This window comes from Phoenix dactylifera, chromosome 4 (genome assembly GCF_009389715.1).
Source record: "Phoenix dactylifera cultivar Barhee BC4 chromosome 4, palm_55x_up_171113_PBpolish2nd_filt_p, whole genome shotgun sequence".
NCBI lineage: Eukaryota > Viridiplantae > Streptophyta > Magnoliopsida > Arecales > Arecaceae > Phoenix > Phoenix dactylifera.
The window spans coordinates 17,900,636-17,925,064 of NC_052395.1; the positions used below are offsets into that span (position 1 = coordinate 17,900,636).

At 37.1% G+C, this 24,429-nt stretch overlaps 2 protein-coding genes across 8 annotated transcripts; both read left to right on the forward strand.

The window, feature by feature from the left end:
• Positions 1–558: 558 nt before the first annotated feature.
• On the forward strand, positions 559–14,668 carry LOC103721466 (protein STRUBBELIG-RECEPTOR FAMILY 3-like). 6 transcript variants are annotated; one of them, XM_039125741.1, is made up of 18 exons: positions 559–810; positions 1,561–1,722; positions 3,090–3,219; positions 3,302–3,373; positions 3,569–3,634; positions 3,737–3,808; positions 3,907–3,978; positions 4,072–4,143; positions 4,219–4,284; positions 5,735–5,800; positions 6,037–6,413; positions 6,505–6,567; positions 6,659–6,945; positions 7,722–7,990; positions 8,106–8,244; positions 12,888–13,027; positions 13,153–13,309; positions 14,299–14,668. In XM_039125741.1, exons 2-18 carry the CDS (start codon positions 1,608–1,610, stop codon positions 14,401–14,403), a joined length of 2,268 nt encoding a protein of 755 aa, XP_038981669.1. In that variant the 5' UTR covers positions 559–810; positions 1,561–1,607; the 3' UTR covers positions 14,404–14,668. The 6 variants fall into 6 exon arrangements, with proteins under 6 accessions (XP_038981669.1, XP_038981672.1, XP_038981673.1 ...); XM_039125744.1 differs by having other exon boundaries at positions 6,665–6,945; XM_039125745.1 differs by having other exon boundaries at positions 560–810; positions 6,508–6,567; positions 6,665–6,945.
• Positions 14,669–17,891: 3,223 nt separating this feature from the next.
• Positions 17,892–23,742, forward strand: LOC103721472. Of its 2 annotated transcripts, none has more exons than XM_039125747.1 (5): positions 17,892–18,279; positions 19,038–19,087; positions 21,276–21,353; positions 22,122–22,701; positions 22,908–23,742. In XM_039125747.1, exons 1-5 carry the CDS (start codon positions 18,139–18,141, stop codon positions 23,427–23,429), a joined length of 1,371 nt encoding a protein of 456 aa, XP_038981675.1. In that variant the 5' UTR covers positions 17,892–18,138; the 3' UTR covers positions 23,430–23,742. The 2 variants fall into 2 exon arrangements, with proteins under 2 accessions (XP_038981675.1, XP_038981676.1); XM_039125748.1 differs by having other exon boundaries at positions 17,892–18,237.
• The last annotated feature ends 687 nt before the right edge of the window (positions 23,743–24,429 follow it).

Below are 24,429 nucleotides of genomic sequence, written 5' to 3' on the forward strand. Positions count from 1 at the left end.
ACATTGGCCAGTGTGCTGTGGCAGGTAGCCAGCTAGTTACTAGCCATGAAGGAGTGACGATCGAAGTTTGTCCTGGACGTCAATACCATGAGCAGCATGGTGCTGTGGTTCCGATTGCCATGCCCCCCTTCCTAGTTTTGGGAGAGGCTTCCGCAATTGAGATAGCTGAATTAATGCCCATTTATTGGAGAAGTGTTTGGATACACACACTTCTCTAAATTAAAGTGCATTTATTCGAGTGGTAATGGGGGAGTGCATTTGGGAAACAAAGGAGTCTATTTAGGAGGGGTTCTGGTTGTATCTCTCCCGCAAAAGAATGACTGGCCTTCCTTTCCCAGCATCAACCGTTAGATCGCATCTTGCACAGCTCTCGAAGCATTCTAATCTAACCTCTACACAGATCTCAAGGCGGAAATTGCGCGATCCAACGGTTGCGGCTAAAGGAGGTGAATCATTAAAAGATAGAACGGGAACGATGGAGTCCCGCGCCGGAAAGTGGAAGCGGCTTTATTTGTACGTATATCTCCGCTGATTCCATCCAGTGGAAAAGAAAAAGAAAAAGAAAAAGAAAAAGAAATGAAACCAAAGCGCAAGAAACTCCACCGTCCCACTCTCCCCTCCTCCAAAAGACCCAACCTCACTCCCTCGTATCAAAACGCCACTACCCCCTCCCCTTCTCTCTCCTCTTTGTTTCTCTCTCCTACTCGCCTCCTTTTATTACCTACCCCTCTTTTTATGATCTAGACTAGATATTTTGTGGAATCTTAGCGGCGAAGTCTAGCTCGGCCTGGGAAAGGCGGCGCTTCCTAGGTGAGCTTCTCCAGAATGAGATAGCTTTTCGGGTTTTCTTTGTTTCTTTTTTTTTTTGTTTTCTCTCTCTGTTTTTTGTTTTTTCTTTTTACTTCCGTCTCGTTCTTTGGGTTCTTTGAGAGCTTGGTTGTATTCTTTGGGCTCGGGAGTGGTGTTTTCGTGCCCTTGGCTGCTTCTGGTAGTGATTTCTTGAAAGAAGTTAGGGTTCTGTGCCGTGGGATTTGCGGCATTGCCGTTTGTCGGTGCTTTGGGTCTAGATCTTGGAGCTTTTTGTTTTCTTTCTCCAGAAAGAAGATTTTGGTGCTTGTTAGAATTTGCGAGCGATTCGGAAAAGAATTCGATGGGTTGGGTTATTTGGGATTTTGCTTCGATTTCTTATCTATCGTTTCTCCTCCTTGCAAGTTGCAAGCCAAGAACGGGGCTTTGATGAGCGAAGTCTTCGTACGTCTCAAGATTCTATTTTTCGTTTTTAATTTCCCGTATCTTTCTACTTTCCTTCTATTTTGTGGTGTAACATGCTTGCTACTTAATTTCTTCTGAGATTAGAAAGAAAAGAGCCTCATATCTGAAAAGATAGCGAACCTGTTTGAATTTCTAGTGGAGCGGCGAAGGATTTGGCAATGAGTAGGATAAACTTGTTTGAAGTCATATAATTGAACGATGTTTGCTTGGTTCAGAAACCTTCTTTTTCCCCAGTAAAATTGTTTTTATATGCTGATCTTCCTCTCTCGTTCTTCTGTTTCTGAGCAGGTTTCTTAAGTTTGGTGTTTTAGAACTGCAAGTGTAATCAGCGCATCATGTTGTTCGCTTGGATAGCTAACATTGGCTTGAGAATCTCGGCATGTCTTGGTGCCGGGTTGATGGTAATTGTTATCATGCCATTTTCCCAAGCATACACTAATGAACGAGATGGTATGCTATACACTTGGCTGTCTTCGCTCTGTACATTTTTTTCTTAACATTGGAAACTATGTTGTTTTATTTGCCCTTTACTCTGAAGCTTTAATTCTGGTACGGGTTATCTAATGGTATTACTTCTTCAAATAAGATTTTAAAAATGTCATTTCTTTTCATCTACTTTCTGTGAGCATTCTTGTTCAAGCATCAGTTGCCTTTATAACGGTTGCTGTGCATCCTAAGATGCCGGGTGCACGCCTTTAATTGTCTAAGCTCCCTGTGTGTGTGTGTGTGAATTTAGATGCTGGACAAGTGTCAACCTGTCAGGTAGGATACATACATCTCAGCCTTCATTGTTGGACCCTTTGGACCATGTGTCGGCTACAATTGATGGTCCAATTTTATTTATTCTCTAGGGGAAGCTAGAAAATGAAAAAGAAATTGTACGATGGAGAGGTGATGGAAGTAGGTCTGTCTGGTTGTGACAGCACATGTAGATGAAAACTCCGGGGAAGAATTTGTTTCTCATTCTGGTTCATGGTTTTGGCTGTAACATTTTTAAGTTATAATGTGTTTCACAAGCTTTACTTGTAAAGATGAACTTTTTTTCCTTAGAATTGTAACAAATGTGTACGAGAGAACTCAGAGGAGTGTAAAGATCGTTAATGCAGAGGAAGTTACCACACAAGCAATAGGATAAAGGTAGATAGCCCTTGAGATACTTCAGATACCAGATGCAGGCGACATTTTGACGTAGGTAAAAGGTCAGTTTAGATGAAATGCCTTGGCAGGTGAAGACCTGCTATCAATAGATGTGGAATTATGTAGAAAATTTGAACCCTGGAACTCTTTATGCAATCATATCCAAACAAAGGTTTTATTTCTATTTTTATGCATGTAGCTATGCTGTTTGATATAAGTGGAATATATTAAAGTTTGTATTTTTCAATTACAAGCTGACAGCAGGAGCTAAAAACATTCATTCAGTGGAACTATAAATTTTATGTTGTTTTTAATTCAAAGTCGTCCAATGAATGAGAGAGCATGGTCCAACAACGAATTCAGGAAAATATAATGTTTCTTCTTCCTGTTGCTTTTCTTTGTGAAGTTGACTGTGTAAAAAGGTGGTACCATAAAGGTCACTTATATCTTCCTGTTGCATCAAGTATCTTTTATAAATTCTTATTTAAGTTTGTTTCTTTTTGCTAATGTGTTATGTTATATTGATTGCATGATTTTATTCTTAGAATAACACAAAGTTATGGGTTTTTATTTTGTCTTATGGGGGACACACACATATTATGGTAGTTGATTTTCAGATTTTCTTATAGCTACACATTCTGTTTACAGTTTATATCTTCTAAATCTTGTTTTCCTTTCAGTTTATGCCATAAATAGCTTGTATGCTGCACTGGGCTCGCCTCCTCTTCCTGGATGGTTCTCAAATGGAGGAGACCCCTGTGTAGAGGCCTGGCAGGGTGTCCAATGCATGGACTCGAATATAACTGGAATGTATGGTGATTTTCCTGCTAATGATTTTTTTCTTTTAAGAAAGCTTTAGTTCATGTTTTCTCATTGATTTAATTTTTGATAGAGTGCTCAATGGAGCAAACTTGGGAGGACAACTTGGTGATGGATTAGGCAATTTTACTTCAATATTAACGATGTAAGTTGCGTCCCCATAAAATCTCAATTTTCTATAAACATGATCAGGGAGTTGATTTTATGTTGTCATTGCATCATTCTGGAGACAAATTACTGCACAATGCCTTTTCAGCACCAAACATTCATTTTGTTGTTCATGTATGTCTGGATAGATCATCATGGATTAAAATGTTTTTTTTTTTTTTTTTTGCTGTAGAGATCTGAGTAATAATAATATTGGCGGAGGTATACCGGAAAATCTACCTGTTACCATGCAGAGATTGTATGTCTTGACCCAAATCATCAGAATCCTGTGAGAGAATTCTGTTCAGTCTTTCTGTGTTGTCATTTTGATTGGAAATTTGTACTTTCTTGTTTGTGGCAGTTTTCTTTCAGCTAACCAGTTCACAGGAAGCATCCCAAGTTCTTTGTCAAAGTTAACACTTCTGACAGACATGTAATTCATTCAAACGATTATAGCTTCAGCTATCTTTCATATTAGTAGCTGCTATGGGTAGTTATCCTTTTTTTTCTTCTGATTTTTGTACCCTCCAGGTCAGTCAATAACAATCATTTAACTGGAGAATTGCCAGATGCTTTCCAGTCTCTCACTGGCCTAATAAATTTGTGAGCTGTTTTACCCTACACAAGTCATCTTTTTTATTCTTCGGCTTTTCTTTTTACTTTACTGACTACTGGCATTTTAAAACTTCAAACTAGTGATCTTTCCTTTAACAACTTGACTGGGCAACTGCCATCGTCAATGGGGAGTTTGTCATCTTTGACAACATTGTAAGTATTTTCGTCGTTCTATCAACTAATTTCATTTTCATGAACATATTAATCTTAAGAATCTTTGTTTTGTAGGCATGTGCAAAACAATCAGCTTTCCGGGACCCTTGATGTATTGGCAGATCTTCCTCTCAAAGACTTGTACTTTCCACACTTACAACACCCCCCCTCCCCTCCCCTCCCCCCCCCCCCCCCCCCCAAAAAAAAAAAAAGAAAAAACACACACACACACACACAAATCATTGCTTCTTTTGCCAGTGTCTTAAGAGGTGGAAGAAACCAAAAAAAAAAAACACCAACACACACACACACAAATCATTGCTTCTTTTTGCCAGTGTCTTAAGAGGTGGAATTGGTCAAGGCAGTTGAACTCTTAAGATCATAATTATGTCTATGGGAGTGTGGAAATCTATGATAGAATTGGGACTAAAATCCACCTATTTGCTTATACATTAGTGTAGTTCTGAGAAGAGCTTATGCATTAAATTTAATGTACCGAAATCAGTAAGCTCTTTTATTTTTTAGTCTTCTTGGCATTGAGCTCATGCCAATGTGAGCCCATTTCAGTTGCTCCGTGATTCAGACTATCACTGGAGTAGGTTTTTCCATCAAAGTGGTCAAGACCATCAGACTGGTAAGGTGGTTGGTTTTGGCTACTGGTTTCTGTCATTTTTCATCAGTTCAGCCAAACCACTTCACTTTACTTCTGACATGTAATTTTCTGTTTCACTTTAGCAATGCCCAGTTGGCTTCTATTTGAGAGCAATTAGTTTCGGATATAGTCATAATAATTGACATGAGCCTGAAGTAGGTAAAAAGCTGTTCTGGCATCTCATTATATATAGGCATCTAAAGGGGGGAAGGAATTTGTGTAAAGTAATTGTTTTATATGAAAGTTTTTAGTATGAGCTCTCATGCATGAAGTCCATCTTGGAGACCTGCTTCTGCCATAGAAAATCATTAAAGAATTTAGGCATGTTTTGTTATACCATTCTCTACCCTCTTGTAGACTTCTACATTTTCCAATTGTGGACTAATCTATAGATCAACCCAAATGCTGGAAACAAAAGATGTTGAAAGTAGAAGCGTAAGCATCTGAAGAAGCTATTACAGGTACACGGTATCTTCATGTGCTTGTGGTGGTGGCTTGTCAGCAACTCACAGTGCCTTGTTTACCTTTTCTTCCTCCTGAGGGTTAGAGAAATATATTTCTCCTCTCTACAAGTGGTGCCTTAGAACCCTTCAATGTTTTAAACCTGAAGCCTGTGGATACTTTCTTAGAACTCTTCCTCCTCCTCCTCCTCCTCTGTGTCCTTGTCGTCGTGCATTGACTAATCATATTGTTCAAAGCCAGCTCTGATTTCAAATTTTATGAGCTTCTGAAAAACATGTAATGTTTGAGCATTCCATGTTTGTTCCTCCTTGTGCAATGCATGTGCCTCAGCACAACTGCCTCTCTCTTGCACCTCATTCCATGTTTTAAAGTCACTTTGGCTACCTTCAGTGCACCTACAAACTGATGCACAGGTCTTTTACTTATAGTAGCTTTCCCCTTATGTGTTTTTAATTTTTATTTTATAAACTTCAACAGGAATATAGAAAATAATCTGTTCTCTGGACCCGTGCCTGTGAAGTTACTGAGTATTCCAAATTTCAAGTAAGAGCGTTGTTGTATTTGTATTTTGTTTATTTTTTTTCTTGGTTGATATATTCTATTTGGATGTGCTAGAATCATAATGAATGCTAAATTTGAAATTCCAGTGTACCAAAAAATATCCACCTTGTTTTCTATGTTAATTTTTAGCTCATTTTAATCATCCTGTGGAAATCCAGTTAACTGCAGAGCACAATTTTCTTTTTTGCAAACTCTCAGTTAATGAATCTGCTATGCAGAGAGGATGGGAACCCATTTAATACCAGTATATCTCCATCATCAATGGTGCCACAACCATCATCGCCTCTTTCGAAGGCACCACCTGCTCCTGGTACCATGCCTGCAAACTCTTCTGATGGACCATCTGCTCAGCAAAGTGCCCCACCAGGGAAAAAGAAACACCTTTCAACCATGAGGGTTATCGGATATGTTCTTATTGCGGTGGTTTTATTTATTGTTGTAGTGCTGATGGTGATCTTTTGTATGTCAAAATACCAAGAACGAAAGTCTAAGCATGGTGAATTATATAAAAGTCAGGTAGGGAGGGTTAGCAAAGGATCTAAGGAGCCTCGAAGCAAAGGGCATTTGATCATGCCAAAAGATGAAGCTAAAGAAGGTAAGCCTTCCACCCTCCATAAACTTTGAATTATTAGTTTTTCTGGTTCCGTTTTTTTCCTTAAACCTTGAATCTGGGAAATGATTGTCAGCAGTTGCAAAGGAGGTTCCCGAGGAACGGAAGAAGGAACCTGAAATGGATACGAGGATTACTGGTGAGGTTCACTGTAGTTGATCATCTGTCAGCATTTGTTACTTTTGCTAGTTCAGCTACATAAGAGAGAACTTATAAATTATCACTGGCAGTTCCAGAGGAGACATCTGCAAAACAGAAAGAACATGTAATTGAAATGGGAGGGACAAGCATACTTGTAATGCCACCACCTCCCGTTGAAAAAGTTATTGTAAATCCCATTGCCTCTGCTGAAAATATTGCAAGGAGTCCACCACCTGAAAAGATATGTCCCCCAACTTCTGCAATATCCTTTTCCGTTGCATCTCTTCAGCAATATACAGACAGTTTTACAGAAGAAAGACTGATCAGAGATAGTAGGCTGGGCAAAGTATATTTGGCAGAGCTTCCTGATGGAAAGGTACTCCTGAGTATGAATTTCACATTTTTTTTCAAAAAACTTGGAAACATTCTATCGAGTAGAACAGGGAGGTGTTGTCTGTTGCATTAATTCAGATCTGGTGAAGCTTATCGAATCTCCATAGTTCAAAAAATGTGGAACTTTTAATGTTTGTTCAAACATGGGCATTATCTTGATAATGAACCCTCAATTTTAACAAAGATTATTAAATCCTAGCTATGAAAATTCAATGCTTCATAAAGTTCATTATCTTTGATCACTTATTTTTGAAGATCGTAATCTTAATGGTTGGATTTTCTCTCTATGATGTCACATTTAATCTAAAACGGTAAACTCATGAATTTTTTAAATTTTTTTACCACATGTTCCATTATGCACTACTAGTCTTCTATAGCTGTAAACCTCAACTTTAAGTCCAACTTTTCATGGCTAACTTTATGCGTACTACTGTTCTGTTCGGTTTGGTAATCCCCCATCCCCCACCTTATCACCACCATGAAAAAAAAAAAAAAAGAAGGGATGATTTTTTTGTGCATATGAATTAGCTGCTTTCTCATTTTTTGGGGGGATTGTACCACCGCTCTTACATCTAAATCTGTGGCTACTCTCAGTATGCACCATTATTGGTAAAATTTGAAATATTAATTCACATTATGTAAATAGGAATGCAACATCAACTCCACAGCCTCTCTAAAAGATGACGATGGTTGTTATCTTCTTATGGTCATAAGAGGTGATATTAGTGCCCTTATCTTATAACTATTTTTACCGTACAGCTATTGGAAGTTATGAAGATTGACAATGTGAACTCAAGAATACCAGTTGATGTGTTTCTAGAGCTGGTAGCGAATATCTCTGAACTTAGGCATCCTAATATTGTTGAGCTTGTGGGTTATTGTGCGGAGTTTGGACAGCGTTTACTTGTCTATAAGTACTTCAGTAGAAAGACCTTACATGATATACTTCACTGTGGAGATGATCTCAACAGGAAATTATCATGGAATGCCCGTCTCCAGGTGGCCCTTGGAGCAGCAAAAGCATTAGAGTAAGAGGGATTTTTCTTTTGTTAATAATGGTTTAGAATTATTTTCTTTTATTTAACTGTTTGCTCGACAAAAGTGTAAACTCATAGACATAGAACATCTGATTTTGTCCTGAAGGTATCTTCATGAAGGCTGTGAACCACCAATTGCCCATCAAAATTTTGAGCCTGCCAATGTTCTCATTGACGATGAGCTTGCTGTACGTGTTTCTGAATGTGGCCTTGCTTCACTAGTGTCATCCATCTCAGTGACTCAGGTGAGCTTTTGTAATAAGATATTGTGTATATGGGTCTTACTGTTTTATTTAATACATGATTGCTTAATTTAAATCTAAATGATTGTTTTGGTTGAAGAAAATCAAGCAACCATAGCCTCATAATTAAGATTCTAAATAAATTTCTCAAGGACATATAATTGGAATTCAACAAATACTTTGTTGAAAGGAGTGATAAGATTGATGTGACCTGCTACATGAGGGTGGTGATACATGTATAGGCCCTATTCTGACCTTGACCAAGCATACATTTATAAGAATGCTACAATATGTTTGACATTAGGCATTCTATGAGGACATCGATACATGTATTTAATGCTCCTTAACCTTTGCCAGCAAATCTTATATGTTTGACTTTATAGGTCTATATACAATCTATCAAAACTTGAGAATGTTGTATTACTTGCTTTTGTACTCAATCTAAACCCTCTACTGACCATTCTTGAATTCATAAGGACGGCAATTTTGGAGCTAGAGGACCTTCCATGAAACTTCTACGAGCCATTTTGAAGGTGTAAATGTGGAATAGGGACATATAATCAATAATAGGTTTAGCAGCTAAAGCTAACGTAATTGGAGAGCAACCCTCCAAGATACCTCCAGACTTGGAAAGTCTAAATTGGAAGGAAAAAAATGCTAGTTTTGGTATATGGATTTGCATTAGTCCATGATTGCACAGTTCATAAGTGGAATAGCGAAATTTGATGCAAGTCAGGTGGCTTATGAACCTGTGATTTAGTAAATTTCTGGATGTAATGCATTAGCTGCCTTTCTAGAGGCATTTGAGATTTAAGCATGCGATGATGCGGATGTTCCTTTAGAAGCTACAAGTTGATTTAAAGCTCCAATATGGGATTAGAATAGAGTATGGCTCCTGTTAGAAATAAGGTATTTAATACTCTTTGGATAGGGTCAGGAGTCCTACACACTATAATTTTTGGTTGAGAAGTGTTTGACAAGTATTCTTGTTGATTATAACTTGTTTTGGTAGCTTGATAGATTGAAGAAGCCATGTATTCATTTATGATGAATATATTTCAATTACGCAAACAAATAAAATTACCTTTGCATCGCGGATTGCTTGAAATCATGAGGGAATTCACTTAACCCCTATTTTTTTTCTTCCATTTGCACTATCTGGTATAACATTTGTTAAAATGCACCAATATCATAACTTTTAGATGATGATGATAATGGAAAAGGGGGGCTCCAGAAGAAACAAAAAGATAATGAAAAAGGGGGCTATCTATTAATGAGATTTTCATGCATGTTTTTCCATATAAACCTATTTGGAATCATACACAATGTCACGCTCCAAACTTGTCATTTGGGTTGGCCACGTGACACGGCTGCATGAACCCTAGAGCGATGCCCTAGAGATCATGCAAGGCTTGAGATGAACAAATTCCAAAAACTCAATAATTAATAGCCAAATAATCCAACTAAATAAATCCACCATATTCAAATAATCAAACTAATCCACTTACAAGATATTCAATTGTTCATTTGGCATCAGAAAATATACTAATAAAAACTCTATCGCACAAACTCTATGTCGATCTATTTGAGACTAAGGGCTCGTTTGGTTCACGGAAAAAGAAGGGGGAAAAGTGTGGTCAACGGGAAAGTAATGAGATGCCTCTTGTTTGGTTGGAGTTTTCAAAGAGAGAGATGGAAAAGTTGTATTCCCACGGGAATATGATTGCCATATTTCATGGAAAAGTTACTTTCCCATGAGGCGGGAATCACTACATTTTTATTTTTTTCCAAAAAGGCCCTTCAGCATTAAAGAAGCATTAAAGACCTAATTTTTATTAAGGGCATAATAGGAATTATACATAACTTTTCCAGGAAAGTGGATGGCCAACCAAACATAAGCACTTTGTAAATTTGTCACTTTCCCATGGTCAACCAAACATGCTAAAAGTACTTTTCTAGGCATCCTCTTCCTAGGAATTTGTTTTTCAGGAATCATATTCCTTGGAAGGAAAATGCTTCCTGCGAACCAAACGAGCTCTAAGTGTTATGCAACTCTGAAAGAAAAAGAAAAGAGGTGGTGTGAGCTTTACAGCCTGGTAAGAATTTTCAGACACCCACACTTTTATAATAATAATGAGTGATTGTCAAATAATTATTACTTATGTAAACTCCATGCCACAAAATACCATGATCATAAAATGTGCATAGCAAACACATCTTTTAATACAATAGGTTGCATTAAGTAATCATCTTAATTTATCATATATCGGATTTGATAATATTTAGGTTCTCAGCTCTAGACTACTACAACCATGTTTCCGGCCCATGGTGGGATATCAATAGTACTACATTTTCGGCCTGTGATGGAGCGTTAATAGCATGACGTTTCCCGCCCGTGGCGGGATATCAACAATACTACATTTTCGGCCTGTGATGGGGCATCAATAGCATGACGTTTCCGGCCCGTGACAGGCATTAACAATACCACATTTTCGGCCTGTGATGGGGCATCAGTAGTATTGCATTTTTGGCCTGTAACGGGGTATCAACATTGTGGCTAGTTCGGAGCACTACAACCAACCATGCAAATATACAATTCAATTACATGCTTGTTATGTGAATATAACTCAACATCATGCTCTTTTACAAAATTCGATACATGCAAGTATCCAAGCCCACACAAATCAGAATCGGTAATATATGGTGCATTCTTTCATAAAGATCCACACATACTTAACTAAGTATATCATATATAACCATCATATACCATACAGAGCAAAATCATTGATGCACAAAATAGTTTATATATATAGGCGATTAATGCCCGAAAATTCTTACATGTACCGGTCTCAGACTTAAGAATCGCGAACACCGATCCACTTCTTGATCTACAAACTCGGAGGCAAAGTGTTCTGCTCAACACCTTCTTGCCCAGACGATTTCTCACCAACAGAGTTAGATCTTATCATCAAAATAATCATAACCACCCATGGATTATGGGAGATGATCATAACAAAGTCAGCCCGAACCCTCTGCTAGAGCCGCATAATGCCGATCCGGAACCCCCCTAGGGCCGCATGGCTGACCCGGAACCCTCCTGGGGTCAAAGGTCATCTAGGCCCATCAAGATGTTTGGACCTCCGCAGGGCCGTAAGATTTCTAAATGGAGGAAGAGTGGTGAAAAGAGAGAGAGAGAGGAGAGAGAAGGGAAGAGCGAGGAGAGAAAAAGAGAGCTCCCTCTCAGAACCCAAGACTCCAGTTAGCGCTCAACTGAAATCTCTAGTGAGCGCTGTGAGCCAAGGCCGTTGGACGCCAAGGGGAGAAGAAAGGAACTGGCGGTGGTTTAGTAGTGGCGATCGGCAAAACCTGTCGGTAGTGAGGCAAAAGGGGGTGTGAGGATCTTTAAATAGCTATTGGAGGCTCTTGTAGAAAACCAGGATGGAGGAGAAGAGTCCGTCTCCTACAAGTCGAATAGGGTTCTATTTTTTTTTTCCATCTCCTACTCAAACTCTTTCATCTGGGCCGGTCAAGTGGATTAGGCCCAGTTTCTTATTAGCTGGGCTGGGTGTTACACACAAACCTTCATACGATGATGTAGGTATGCTTATACATCACTAGGCATGGTGATTAATTTAGTGATGTTTGTTGAAGAAGCCAACTTCTCATATAATCTTAAATAATTAAATATAGAACAATTAATAAACATATTAGATTTTATGCAATTGTTCCATAATTTTTTAGTGCCATCAGTCTGTCATATCAATGTTAACTACATCATCATGCTCAACATATGAAGTCACCCTTTTGCAAAATTAGATAAAAAAATATATTCTAATTTCATCAGGAAATCCAAGTACACCTCTTTGCTATATGTCACTACCCTGTTAATGGTATATGTTGCAAATGTGTATCATCAACCACAATGCTAGACTGGAAAGAACATGTATCCTTGAAAGTAAAGAAATGTCCTAATGTTGTTGGTGCAGATGATCAAAAGTATGTTAGAACTGGCGGGGGTGTGAATGCTTTCCAAATTAATCGGTGAAACTCGCTGAAATTTATAGAAATTAAGTAATAAAACATGCCACATGTCAAGCAATGTAGAAAATTGCATAAGGTTTGGGATTGCTATAACTGCCAACAAAATGGGCATTTTGTAAAAACTTAATGAAATAAACATCATAAAAATAATTCACACTTTATTGCATCATATTGTTAGAAACAGATATAATTATTGGAAAGGAAAATGCAATGGAGATGCATGACCATGGATAGAATTGAACATGATTACAGATAGTGAACCAATTGAAAGTATGGAAAGATTAAAAAATGCTTTTAGGTGCTTGCTTCTATGATAGCGGGATTTTGAGGTCTTGGTAAACTAATGGATAGCTTTTATCCTGTAATTACATGAGAAAGAAAAACAACTACAAGCAAAAAAATCAGAGGACCGTACTTTTAATAATAAACCGATCAAACTTCTGTGAATGTATAGAAGTTCTTTAAAAAAATTGATACTGCCTGACATATCAGCTTTTACAAAACTGAAATTAACATGTAATACCTGATAATTCAGAAGCATGGATTCTGAATTCAATTCCAAAACCATTTATGCATTAGTAACTGTGTTGTCATGTGAATAGCAGTTGTCAGGTCGTATGCGTGCATTATACAGTTATGAAGCCCCAGAAATCAATGAAGCTGGGTCATGTACCGATCGGAGCGACGTTTATAGCTTTGGAGTTGTCATGTTAGAGCTCCTTACTGGACGGAAACCATTTGACAGGTAACAAATATGTGCTTTTGCCCTAGGAGAGCGAGACTTCAATTGGCCATTGACTTTGTTATTTTTCTTTAGAAAATTCATGAGGATTTGTAAACTTATCTGTTTTCTTCCCTAAATTGTTGCAGTTCACGACCTCGCATAGAGCAACATCTAGTGAGATGGGCCAGTTCTCAGCTTCATGACATTAACACCTTATCAAGGATGGTGGATCCTTCTATCGGTGGAAAATATTCTGAAAAATCATTATCACGGTTTGCTGACATCATTAGCCGTTGTATTCAGGTAAAGTATTGCTTTTTCTTGCTTGGACACCCACCTCACAAACATGGATGTAGTTGCTAGGGCTCAACTATGGTGCAAACCTACTTTCTGGATTACCGTTCTCAAGCATGCTTTCAACTTGATCTGCTTTCATCTATAAAAATTGCGAAGCAAGCTAGTCTTTTTTGGGAAGAAAAAAGGATTCTTCATTTCTTAGAAAATTAATTCAGGAAGAAAAATAGTGGTAGGCATCTATCTTCCTCTTATCTCTCTCTCTCTCACTGCAAAAGGTTAAAGGCGTGAGAGAGGTGGGAACCCCTTATTTCAGCCTTATGATTTTTTTTATCTCTATAATCTCAGGGGAGGGTAAAACTGGTTTATTATTAATCATTCGGGTATTTCTTATTAATTCCTTTGTTGAAATGTATGATAATCGAAACACACAAATGCTCATGCAGGCATGTGCACATCGACATGCAAACTTGACATGAGATCTTTCTCTTGACATTACTGCAATTATATAGTATAATTCTTAAACATAAAGATCTTTCATGATCTCCTATGTCTGATCATTTTATGACATCTCTTATGGGTGTTTGGTAATCCGAATTTGATTTAACAGCTGTAATTTTGCAATCAACTACTCTTTCCAAAGATGACCTAAAAATGGAGATGCAATGTTCCTAACAGATTTTAATTCTCATTGCCTTCAGAAATAGCTGAACTTCATGTTAATTTATGTAATCTGCAAGCATGGATAAACCCTTTTAACTATTCAAAGAATATACAATACAGAAGGTTTAAACATCGCGGTCTTGATGAAAGGCATTGATATCAGCATCATCGTGTAAGATTTCAGTGAAGACGAAGATGAATGAGTAGCGAAATAATGTAAATAGTGGAAATAGTTTTGTGTGCAATTTGAACAACACATTCATCGTAAATGGTTCTACATGCTATCAGCATATTATATGGAAATTTTGGTTCTAATGTTAGATATTATCATGCAGCAAGGGCCAGAATTCAGGCCTCCGATGTCTGAGGTTGTTCAAGATCTTACTCGCATGGGAAAGTATGCGAAGGCGGCTTCAGATCGAGACTTACAAAGACGTTAGCTATAAGCTGATGCGATTGCTGAAGGTGAAGAAATACTTGGCTCCCTGCTGAAGAGCTGCTCGCCAAATGTAATTATTTGTGGGCACGTGGCTTCCCTATTGACGTGGTAACGAGTCATGGTCTGGTCAAAGCCCATTAGGACTTTGACTTTGGCATCGCATTCATACTGTGCTTCATGATGCTTGTGGTTCTTGTATGCTTATTGATGTTCCATTTGTTTATTTGTATCCAAGCATAACTTAATTCGTTATACTTCTTTTATTCGCCTCCGCTGTCGTTCTAAAGAGTCGAGGGGTCAAGAGGAATCATCTTTTTTATGATATATAGGAGTGATGGGATTGGTTGACGAGTATCAAGCAATTTCTATAATTTTTGGGCATCCCGGTCTCATGTAACGTCAGCTCAAGATTGGCTGAGATTGAGACTGGGTGATCTCTTGGAAATTGCCATCCGATCCATCCTCAATAAAATTTTGGCTGTAAGGTTGACTCGATGCATCTCATCGAGGGGAATAGCAAGAGAGTTGCTTAGAATCGGCAGTGTCACCGATAACCACAGAACGGTGGAGCTGGACAAGGGTTCTGGGCTCCTAATTGACCTCCTCCTTCTGGTCAAAGTCGTGGAAACAAGATTAACTAATATATATTATGCTTGATGTGTAGCTCCGATGTCGATGGATGGTTCATCTGCAATGATGGTTCCATCTAATTAGTGTTTATGTGGGGACAGTTATAATCAATAGCTCACTCTATCTTAACATCCAAATCCGAAAACGTGCCAATTCTTAATTTTTTTTTTATGAATATTCTTCTAAAAATTTAGGTTTATATAGATATTTTTTGAAAATTTATCTTCATTTTGTATTTTTTTAAAATAATGTTTTTTTATGAATGTCCATAATATTGCGATTTTTTTTAACATTATTAATAAAAATTATATTTATTTTAAGTAAAAATAAAATAAAATTTTAAAATTATTTTTTTTTGTCTCTCATTGCAATCGTTTTATAAATATTTTTTTTTGCGCATCTATGTATTAAGAGTATTTTAGTTATTTTAATTTGAAATTGTGGTATAGATACATATATATAAAAATAAGGATTAAAAAAATAAAATAGTAAAATAAGTATTTTATGAGAATATGCATGTAAATATTAATTTGGAAGAAAAGGTATTCATGCAAAATTTAATATTTAGCAGAGTATTAATAAAAAATCTTTCATTAAATTGATGTAGTTGTTTAGAGTTATATCAAGTGATCTCGGAATCAATTTGTCTTCATTAAGATTTTGGAGAATATATTTGAGAGCTGGCTTGTCTATTATGCTTTTGCATATCCTTTCAAAAAAAAGATTCCAGTGATTAAAAATCCAAATTAATGTCTGTGTTTTTTTTTTTTTTTTTTTTTTTTTTGGCACAAGCAGGGTTTTTTGGAAAAAATAATATGCCTAGACAGAAAAGGAAATTTTAAAAAAAGTGCGGCTAAAAGAGCGTGTCGGTTGGGATGCCGGAGCTGACCGCCGCACGGCCAGGAACCGGCTGACGAGACCTTCGGGATTTGGGGACATGAATGTCATTTTAGAAACAAATCAGGAGAAGGGAGTGAGATCGTAATTTCGTGAAAGGACAAGGGTAAGGATTTTGATAACCTTGCTTCTATTTTCTATCATTTTATTGGGAAGGAAGGCTGCGAGAAAGGCGAGAGATTTCCACGGTCGCTGAGAAAAAAATCAAAAAACATAGGCTGACCGGTTAGCCTCACCCACCGGTGAGAATAACCTCAACCTTGAACCCAATTAAATACGATGATATTTTTTTTTAAACGGCCTGAGTAATAATTTAGCCTAGTTTTTCTCCGTCATAGCCAAATTTAATATAGTAGCCATTATTTTTACTTCCTCGTGTTGCAATAACATTGTGACAATCTTGACTCCTTAGCAGCTTACCATATATTTTATTTCATTCAAAATTAAGATTTGAAAATTAGTGAACGCTCCTTGACAATCGACGTTTGAAGGTATCGCGTAAAATAGTCTAATCGAGGTCAAGATCCTATAAGACGTTCAAGGGTGAAATTTATAACTTGCTTTGCCAATTAGACTTGCAACCAAGCCAAGTTAAATAAATTTAAGTTCAGCGTAAATAGAATTTGGTTGTAGACAAGTCGACTAGACTCATTTATTAAATAGGTTCGATCCATGTTTAAAGTTTCGATCCCCATTTAATGTTGGATTAGGTTGATCCAGTTAATACATGATCTATTTAAAATCTATTTAGCTCATTTAAACTATTTAGGACCTGTTCAACTCATTTAAAGCTTATTCAACTTGATTTGATCTATTTATTAATGGCTTACATGACTTGGTTTATATTACCTATTTAACAAAGAGATCACATTTTTGAATTTTAGCTATATTTAAATAGGTTAGATTTGGATTGATGAATTTTTAGTCTAACAGATATCTAACCTAATCTGGCCTAACTTATTTGCCATCTCCACAATTGGTTCAGATATTTTGATATATGCTAACTTGATATGACCTAAATGAACTCGATGAAAAGTTTTGATATGGTTGAACATTCAACTTTAACCTTTTATACTAGACTCAACTTAAATCTAACTCAATCTAATTTTGTCTAAGTGCATATAAGTTATATTCATATCTAAATTATGAATCTAAAATTAGTTAAAAATCAAATTTACATTCAATCAACTCCAACTCATCTATCTTGTTGGTGGCAATAAAACCATGTTCAAATAAAAAGCCTTTCCAAATCTTGAAAAACTTAACTCCATCTCTCGATATGATCGATATTTAACATTGTAGCTGGTTGGCTAGAAACTTTATATACAATTCTTTATTATGCTAGCAATTTAACTTTTAATTCTATTTATAAATATATAAAAATAATATTATATATATATATAAGCATATCATAAATGTGTTAAAAGAACCTGGCCATTAGAATTAATGTTGTGGAAACTCAATGGCAAAATGGAAATAAAAACAAAGCTAATATAAGAAGAAATTATTAGTTGGATCAAATCTATTGGTAGACCAGTCGAATCAGAAAACAACATGGACAAAGAAGCTTTTTGGTCTTCTATTTTCTTTAGCAAATAATACTCTAACCATGCACCACACGCCAATCAACTCATTTTCTTCTTCTAGGCCAATCATAGAGACGAGCGTATAAAATATTAGTCATATAAAAAGAAGGAAATATGATTGGCATGGTGCAGACTATAAAGTGCATGAAAAATTTAATATATATATATATATATATATATTTATTTATTTATATGAATATTTAGCCGTATTAGTTGGTGTTGTTTTTTTGGTTGTCCGCTATTTGTTACCAAACCGTATTACAGCGCTGACGAGAATTTGTGTCGGGATAGAATTAGCATGTGGGATGCAGCAAGCGGCGGTGACGGGATCTCCAAATTCGGCTATTTTATACCCAACCACGGCACGTCCGTCTCTTCCTCTCGTCGGGAAATAATGGGAAACTAAAACCACCACCATCCGTCACTTCCTCGAACAAAAAGAATAGCAAGGAAAGGCAAAAAAAACAAGGAAATAAGAAGACGGAAGAAAACCACCACCTTTGGGAACCGCCTTCTCTCCTCAATCCCAGACGCCCTTTTTGATCCCTCTCTCTTCCCGGCTCTTGATCAAAGACACGTGCAATCCATCGGATCGGGCCCCCCAGGCCGACGGGCGGCTGGTGATGGCGGAGGCGGTGAGATGGGGAACGTGGGAGGAGCTGGTCTTAGGCGGCGCCGTGCTCCGCCACGGGGCCGCGGCCTGGGACGCCGTCGCCGCCGAGGTCCGGGCCCGTACCCCCTTCCCCTACCTCTTTACCCCTCAGGTGATCGATTTATTCCCCTCTCATAACCCTATCCCCATCCCGCCTCTTCGCTCTTGTCCTCGCCAACCTTTTTTTCAAACAAAGAATTTTCTTTTTGAAAAAAATTATTATCCTCATACCGTCTCTCCGATTTCTTGCCTTCTTCCTCGTTTAAATCTCTCCCTTTTCTTTTCTTTTTTTTAATTATCCGAATTATCTCCTCTCTTTTTTCGAATCGTTTTCCGCTTCGACCAGCTTTTTTTCCTTTTTTTCTTTCTATTCGAATTACAGGCTTTTCGATATATATATATATATATATATATATATATATATATATATATATATATATATATATATATATAATATAAACATATTAATCATATATATTTTTTTAACGAAAAGGCCATTGTTCAGGGCAAAGGCGACTTTTGTGAAAAGCTAAGGGTATTTTGGTCATTGTGCAAGTCGTTGCCGCCGTGGAAAGTTGTCTTTACTCTTTTTCCCTGCAGCTTTATTCTACCAACCTTTTCTTTATTCATCGGAAACTAATCGTCTTTAGGGAAAGATATTGAAGGCCTTCTTTTTAAAAAAAAAATTATGTAAATCTCAGTAGATACGCTTACTGATCTACTCCTCGTCTTTTCTTTTATTCGTTTGAGAGATTCTCATACCAAACTAGGAAGCTATATATATATATATCGCATTATATGGGAGACCGTTTGATCTTGCACAGATGGTTCTGATTAACCTAAAATGGCCGCGATGATCTCCTCTTGCAGGAATGTGAGGCCAAGTACGGGGAATTACGAGAGCGATACTCGGGATGCGAGTAAGTGTTTAATTATCTCTTTTATTATATATATATATATATATCCGTTGCCCTTATCTTCTTCGCTGTGAATGCCGTTACGGATTTCTAAATGTGGTATGAAAAAGTTTGGAAGAAGAAAGCGGTATGCGTGCATCCACCTGTCTCGGGGTTGTCGTTTCTGTACCAAATATAGCAAATTTGTTGTTTCAAAGAGGAACCCTAAGCTGTTTACCCCCACCAAAAAAAAAGAATCCCAAGCTCAAATCTTCTTTATTTATTTTAGATCTTTGAAAACCTTGAAAACTTATATAGAAAAACGAAATGCTTTCTTGAAACCTTATATAGGATAGGAAAAGCTGGGCTAAAGTTGAAATGGCGAAATGCGGAGGCGGATGCGGATGCAAGAACGAGTTCGTAGTGCTTTGAGATCTGTGAGGGGCTTGATTGTGAAAGAAGACCCCAACCCTTGATATATTCCTTACGAACGGACCTTAAACCTTTTTAACTGGAAAACTTTCTCAAAAAAGAAATTCTAATCTACACAGCACAAACAAAGGAAGAAGGATTGTTTAACTTGTAACTCCTCAAAAAATGTCGATGTTTTACAACAATTTTTCGACGTGTATGTTTGACTGTAATATACAATTTGAGTTGGTATTTCATTGGACGAACATTTTAGTGCATCATGCTAGATTTTGTAGCATACAGTTGGAAGGTCAGTGAATTCATGGGCAAATTTGATATGTTTAAATTGCAACATTCAATTACATTATCGACAACCAAAGATGGACTTAGTTACATTATTAACGCAATGATGAAAAACAAAAATATTTTGGATTTAAATAAATGAAGCAGACACTCGATGCTCTTGATAGCATTGTCCTGATTGGCCCAATCAAAGCTCTTTCAAGGAATTGCTATTTTAACCGGCGCATTACAGAGCGCCTCCCATGAGAGTTGCTCCTTTTGCAAGTCATTGGTACCTATCATTGCTTATAGACGAAGAAAGTCAATGAACAATATAGGTGCTAGTAAGGTTTGGTGTTAAAAGTCTTAATATTGCTAAGAATAGAAGCTACCGTACAAAATCATTGATATCATTGATGCTCTATTTGAAAAGAGCTTCCCTCCTATCAATCTTTATTGGTTATATGTGTAACAACTCAGAACTTCACTCAAAATGGCTAGCCGAAAGGTATTATTTGGGATGCTTGATCCTTTATAAGTATTCAAGATCTACCCATCGAATAATCGATGTGGGATTAAACACACGCCCGCACGGGTCCTCACAACATGTAACTTTAATGTTCAGACAGATGAATCTGTATCCTGAGAGCGGTTCTGTTTATCCTTTTCATTGTCTTCTTGGAATTTCTATTTTAATCTTTGTCCCATCATGCACGTCGAAACACGTTTTTTTTATATGTAATATCCATTTATTTAACTCATTTAATTCCAATAAACCTATAGACCAATCCTCAATGAGTATCTTATTTTCATGCACAAGGAATCTAACTTTCCAAAAAGGATGAATAAGTGGCACATGTTATTTTGATTTTATTTAATACATAGTGATTAAAAAATAAAATATCTCTTGTAAAGCAGAAGTGTACATTAAAGTGTTGGTTTTAGGTTAGTTTTCTAAACTGCAATAATCAAATGAACACAAATAGGACAAGACAACAAACCAGCATTAACAGAAGGATATAGAAGCGAAACAAGAAGACTCATCTTATTGTAGTTGCTTTTGATAGTCTGAAACAAAAACCTGGAAAAGTGAAGAGTTTCAACATAAGTACAGGAAGTATGCTCTGAGCTTCAATATAATGGAGGCTGTAGTTAAATTCCTATTTGAGAAAATTTTTTTTTTATGCTTATCTATGGATATTGTAATTCCCTTGTACTACATACATGAGACATGAAAAGGCCCTGTAATAGAAGTGCATATTTTTAAGTTTAATATGTGGACAACTAGATGATAAGGAATTTCATAAGCATTGTAAAAAACTCACTGGATTCTTCACATGATTTAGATTGTTCATCCAAAGGGATCGTTTTGTAGAGTTTAGCTTCATAATTGGGAATATTCACATATTTCCAGGAAACAGATAGTGATCACAAGTTCTTGCTTCTTTTCAAAACTTTTGCTGCCAAAACTTTTCAACTTTATTTTAATGTCTTCATATTTTTTCGTTTCATTTTTCAGTGCGTGGTTTGAAGAACTACGGAAGCGGAGAGTTGCTGAACTAAAACAAGAGTTGGAAAAATCGGAAGACTCTATCGGGTTGGTATTGAGTTCTTATTTGTGTGAACCTATGAAGGTTTCTGCCATCAGATGCTTGCAAGCCTTAATATATGCCTTTGTAGCTATATATTGCCTATTCATATGTCTAAATCTAGCAATTTCTGTGGCTCATCTTTATAATGAAGGAGCTGATGCATTACTGTTTCTTATTAATGATGTTGCAATCTAATTGCATATATTGGAAACACTCAGTTGGAATTAGGAGCACGGTTGCAATAAGCTGTATTCTGTGGCTGTCAAAGATATGTACCTGTGGTCTGATATTTCAGTTTAATTAGATGATTTGGTTCTTGGGATCTTTAATGCAATAAGACCCAGAGATGATTAGAGATAGGAAAAGTAAAATGGAAGAAACTATGTTCCAACAGTTAAATGATATCATTTAATGATGGATACATCTATAGATATTTTTGCTTGTTTCTCTTTTGAATATTTTTGTTTTATAGTTGTGCTTAAAATCTTTTCTTTTAAAAAAGCTTCTAAAACTTCTATTAGTAAGTAGCATATAACTGCAATTCCTTATTGGATTTGATGGCATTAGCTATCTACCTTGGCCTATGGGTGCTTTTATTCTTTATTGTACAACAGCATGTGAGATGTTTTCACTTATGGCTTTGATCTGGAACAGATACTGGGATTTTAGAGAATGTATTCTTTGGGCAATTTTAAACATGTTTTTTAAGAATTTTTTTATAGTCTAGACTCTAGTGCTTAATTGGTTTTTTTTTAATAAAAAAATTGAAATAGGTCTTTGCAATCCAAGCTCGAGAGCCTTAGTGCGGAGAGACAAAGCGACTGTAATTTTGAATATGATAGCCGCCGGATGGAGTCACCCTCTCCCACTGAAAATGCTGGTGATATTGATTCTTCCAGCAAGGATATATCCAAAGATGGATCATCTGCTGGTAGTTTTACTCTTGAGACCGGCGGAAATTGGTCGTCAGGATGCCAGATCTTAGCTTCAGTTTCATCTCAAGAGAATGATTTGAAGATGGAATTGTCTGCGGACTCTGGAAAGGACAAAGCTGGGATCAGAAACTTTGAGAGTGGCCTTGGAATCGTAAAAAAGAAAAGGGGAAAGAGGAAGAGAAGGGATTGTACTATTGTCAAAGAAGTGAGTATGGGGTATAGTGAGACAGTGAGTTCGGCTGCATGCATAGATAGAGAAGGGTCATCTGAAGGTTTTAAGCAGGATGTTCTACCCTTACATGAGGAGTCCGGTGCCTGTGCAGGAGGTGAAAATACAAATGTTGATCTCGCAGGCATTATGAATTCAATTATGGAGCACAAGGATGTTTCGATCTTTCACTGCCGACTTGAAAGCCAGGTAAGGTGGCAAGGATATATAAAGCTCATTTTAGTACTTTAACACCAGAAATTATCAGGTTATATACATACATACATGCAAGATTTCATGCGAGTAGTATTTTCTGCCATCATACTTGCAATAGCTGTTTTATAGTTCTATGACCACTCCAGAAACCTTCATGTCTTGTTACTAATATCTACTTTTTAATTTTTTAATTTTTACAGAAGAGAGCCAGATACAAGAAGATGATCCGCCAACATGCTGATTTCCAGACCATAATCTCAAGGATCAGCAATGGATCAATCTCTTCAGCCAAGGAGCTCTATAGAGACTTGCTACTGCTCTCAAATAATGCCCTTGTCTTCTATCGAAAGGACTCACTGGAGTACAGATCTGCGCTCACCCTTCGAGATCTTGTGAGCGAATCACTACAAAAGAGTGCTGAATATCTTTCTCAGGCATCTGGGGATCATGGTGTCACACGTTCTCTTGTTTTGGGCAAATCAAAAAAACTTCGAAGCATGCAACCTTGCAATCGCAGCACCAAGAGGAATTCGGTGGTTTCTGGTGAAAGCGCTGGAACTCCAATAATGGAGAATGTCAAGAAAGAATCTTATGTGGAAGAACCAGATGGGACTCTGGCTCAGAAGAGAAGTATCGGGCCACCAGTGAAGGGTAGCCAAAGAAGTGGCAGGAGACGACAGGAGAGCTCTAACAAAGGAAGGAAAAGAGCTCGAAAAAGGTGATATTGTTATGGGCAGGATATTTTTGGTTTTCTTGGTTCCCTCAAAGGGATTTTCTGAAGTATACCTTTTAAATTTACTGTCAAAGGGTTTGCTAGTTTCTTTGGCTCTTCTGGATCTAGCTGGCAAGTTGTATAGTCTAACCATATGATGAAGAAGAAACTGATGGTTCTCTTGTTTACAAGGAAAGCTAATTAAAATATGTATGGTAATGCTTGTTCCCAAGATGTGATACAAGCTTTGCCTTTTCAGTTAAAACTTTCTGATTTATCTTTCCTCAAAAGATGTAACTGATCCATGGTTGTGTTGTTGTGCATCCGTGCAACGTTTCTCAAGTATGCAGATGGCGGGTCATGGGCACACATATTACTACTTAAGTTTGCTAATGATTTTTTTTTTTCTTTCTTTTCTGGAAGGAAGTTTGTCAATGCTTAATTTCTTACATTTTGATGTTGATAGTGTAACCACACTTGGATAAAAAAAACATCTCAGGAAAATATTGGTTCTACTGGAAGCTCTCCATTTGATTCTCGTTGCTCGGTGAAGTCCTGATGTTGGCAGATTGCTGCAGATTCTTTTCTGGACTTGCAATAAAACAGGGTTAGAGTGACATATAACCATGTCCCATATCTAAGCTCATGAAAAAAGAAGGAAGTTGGTGACGTATAACCATGTCCCATATCTAAACTCATGAAAAAGGAGGAAGTTGGTGACATATAACCATGCATGTCCCATATCTAAACTCATGAAAAAGGAGAAAGTTGGTGTTGCATTACTTGGATGATGGTTGGGTTTTTGTCCTTCATGTTTTTTTTTAGTTCTGAAAGCTATAAGGATGTGGCACGTTGATTGTATTCATAAAAACCATTGCAGGGTCCACATATGATCTGTTAAGTCATCATTTATGTTCTTTAATGAAGCTTTGGTAGATATCGGAGAAGAGAGGATACATAATGCTAGAACGGGGAAGAGATGTGGTTTACATAAACTTGGCATGCCCACG

What these genes read in the sequence shown, in the direction of transcription:
- LOC103721472 (XM_039125747.1), top strand. Translation starts at nt 18,139, where the DNA reads ATGGCGGAGGCGGTGAGATGGGGAACGTGGGAGGAGCTGGTCTTAGGC. An exon ending in CCTACCTCTTTACCCCTCAG is followed by an intron (nt 18,280 to 19,037) that starts GTGATCGATTTA and finishes CTCCTCTTGCAG; the next exon opens with GAATGTGAGGCCAAGTACGG. An exon ending in ACTGCCGACTTGAAAGCCAG is followed by an intron (nt 22,702 to 22,907) that starts GTAAGGTGGCAA and finishes TAATTTTTACAG; the next exon opens with AAGAGAGCCAGATACAAGAA.
- LOC103721466 (XM_039125741.1), top strand. Translation starts at nt 1,608, where the DNA reads ATGTTGTTCGCTTGGATAGCTAACATTGGCTTGAGAATCTCGGCATGT. An exon ending in GATCTTCCTCTCAAAGACTT is followed by an intron (nt 4,285 to 5,734) that starts GTACTTTCCACA and finishes AAACTTCAACAG; the next exon opens with GAATATAGAAAATAATCTGT. An exon ending in CTGAGTATTCCAAATTTCAA is followed by an intron (nt 5,801 to 6,036) that starts GTAAGAGCGTTG and finishes TCTGCTATGCAG; the next exon opens with AGAGGATGGGAACCCATTTA.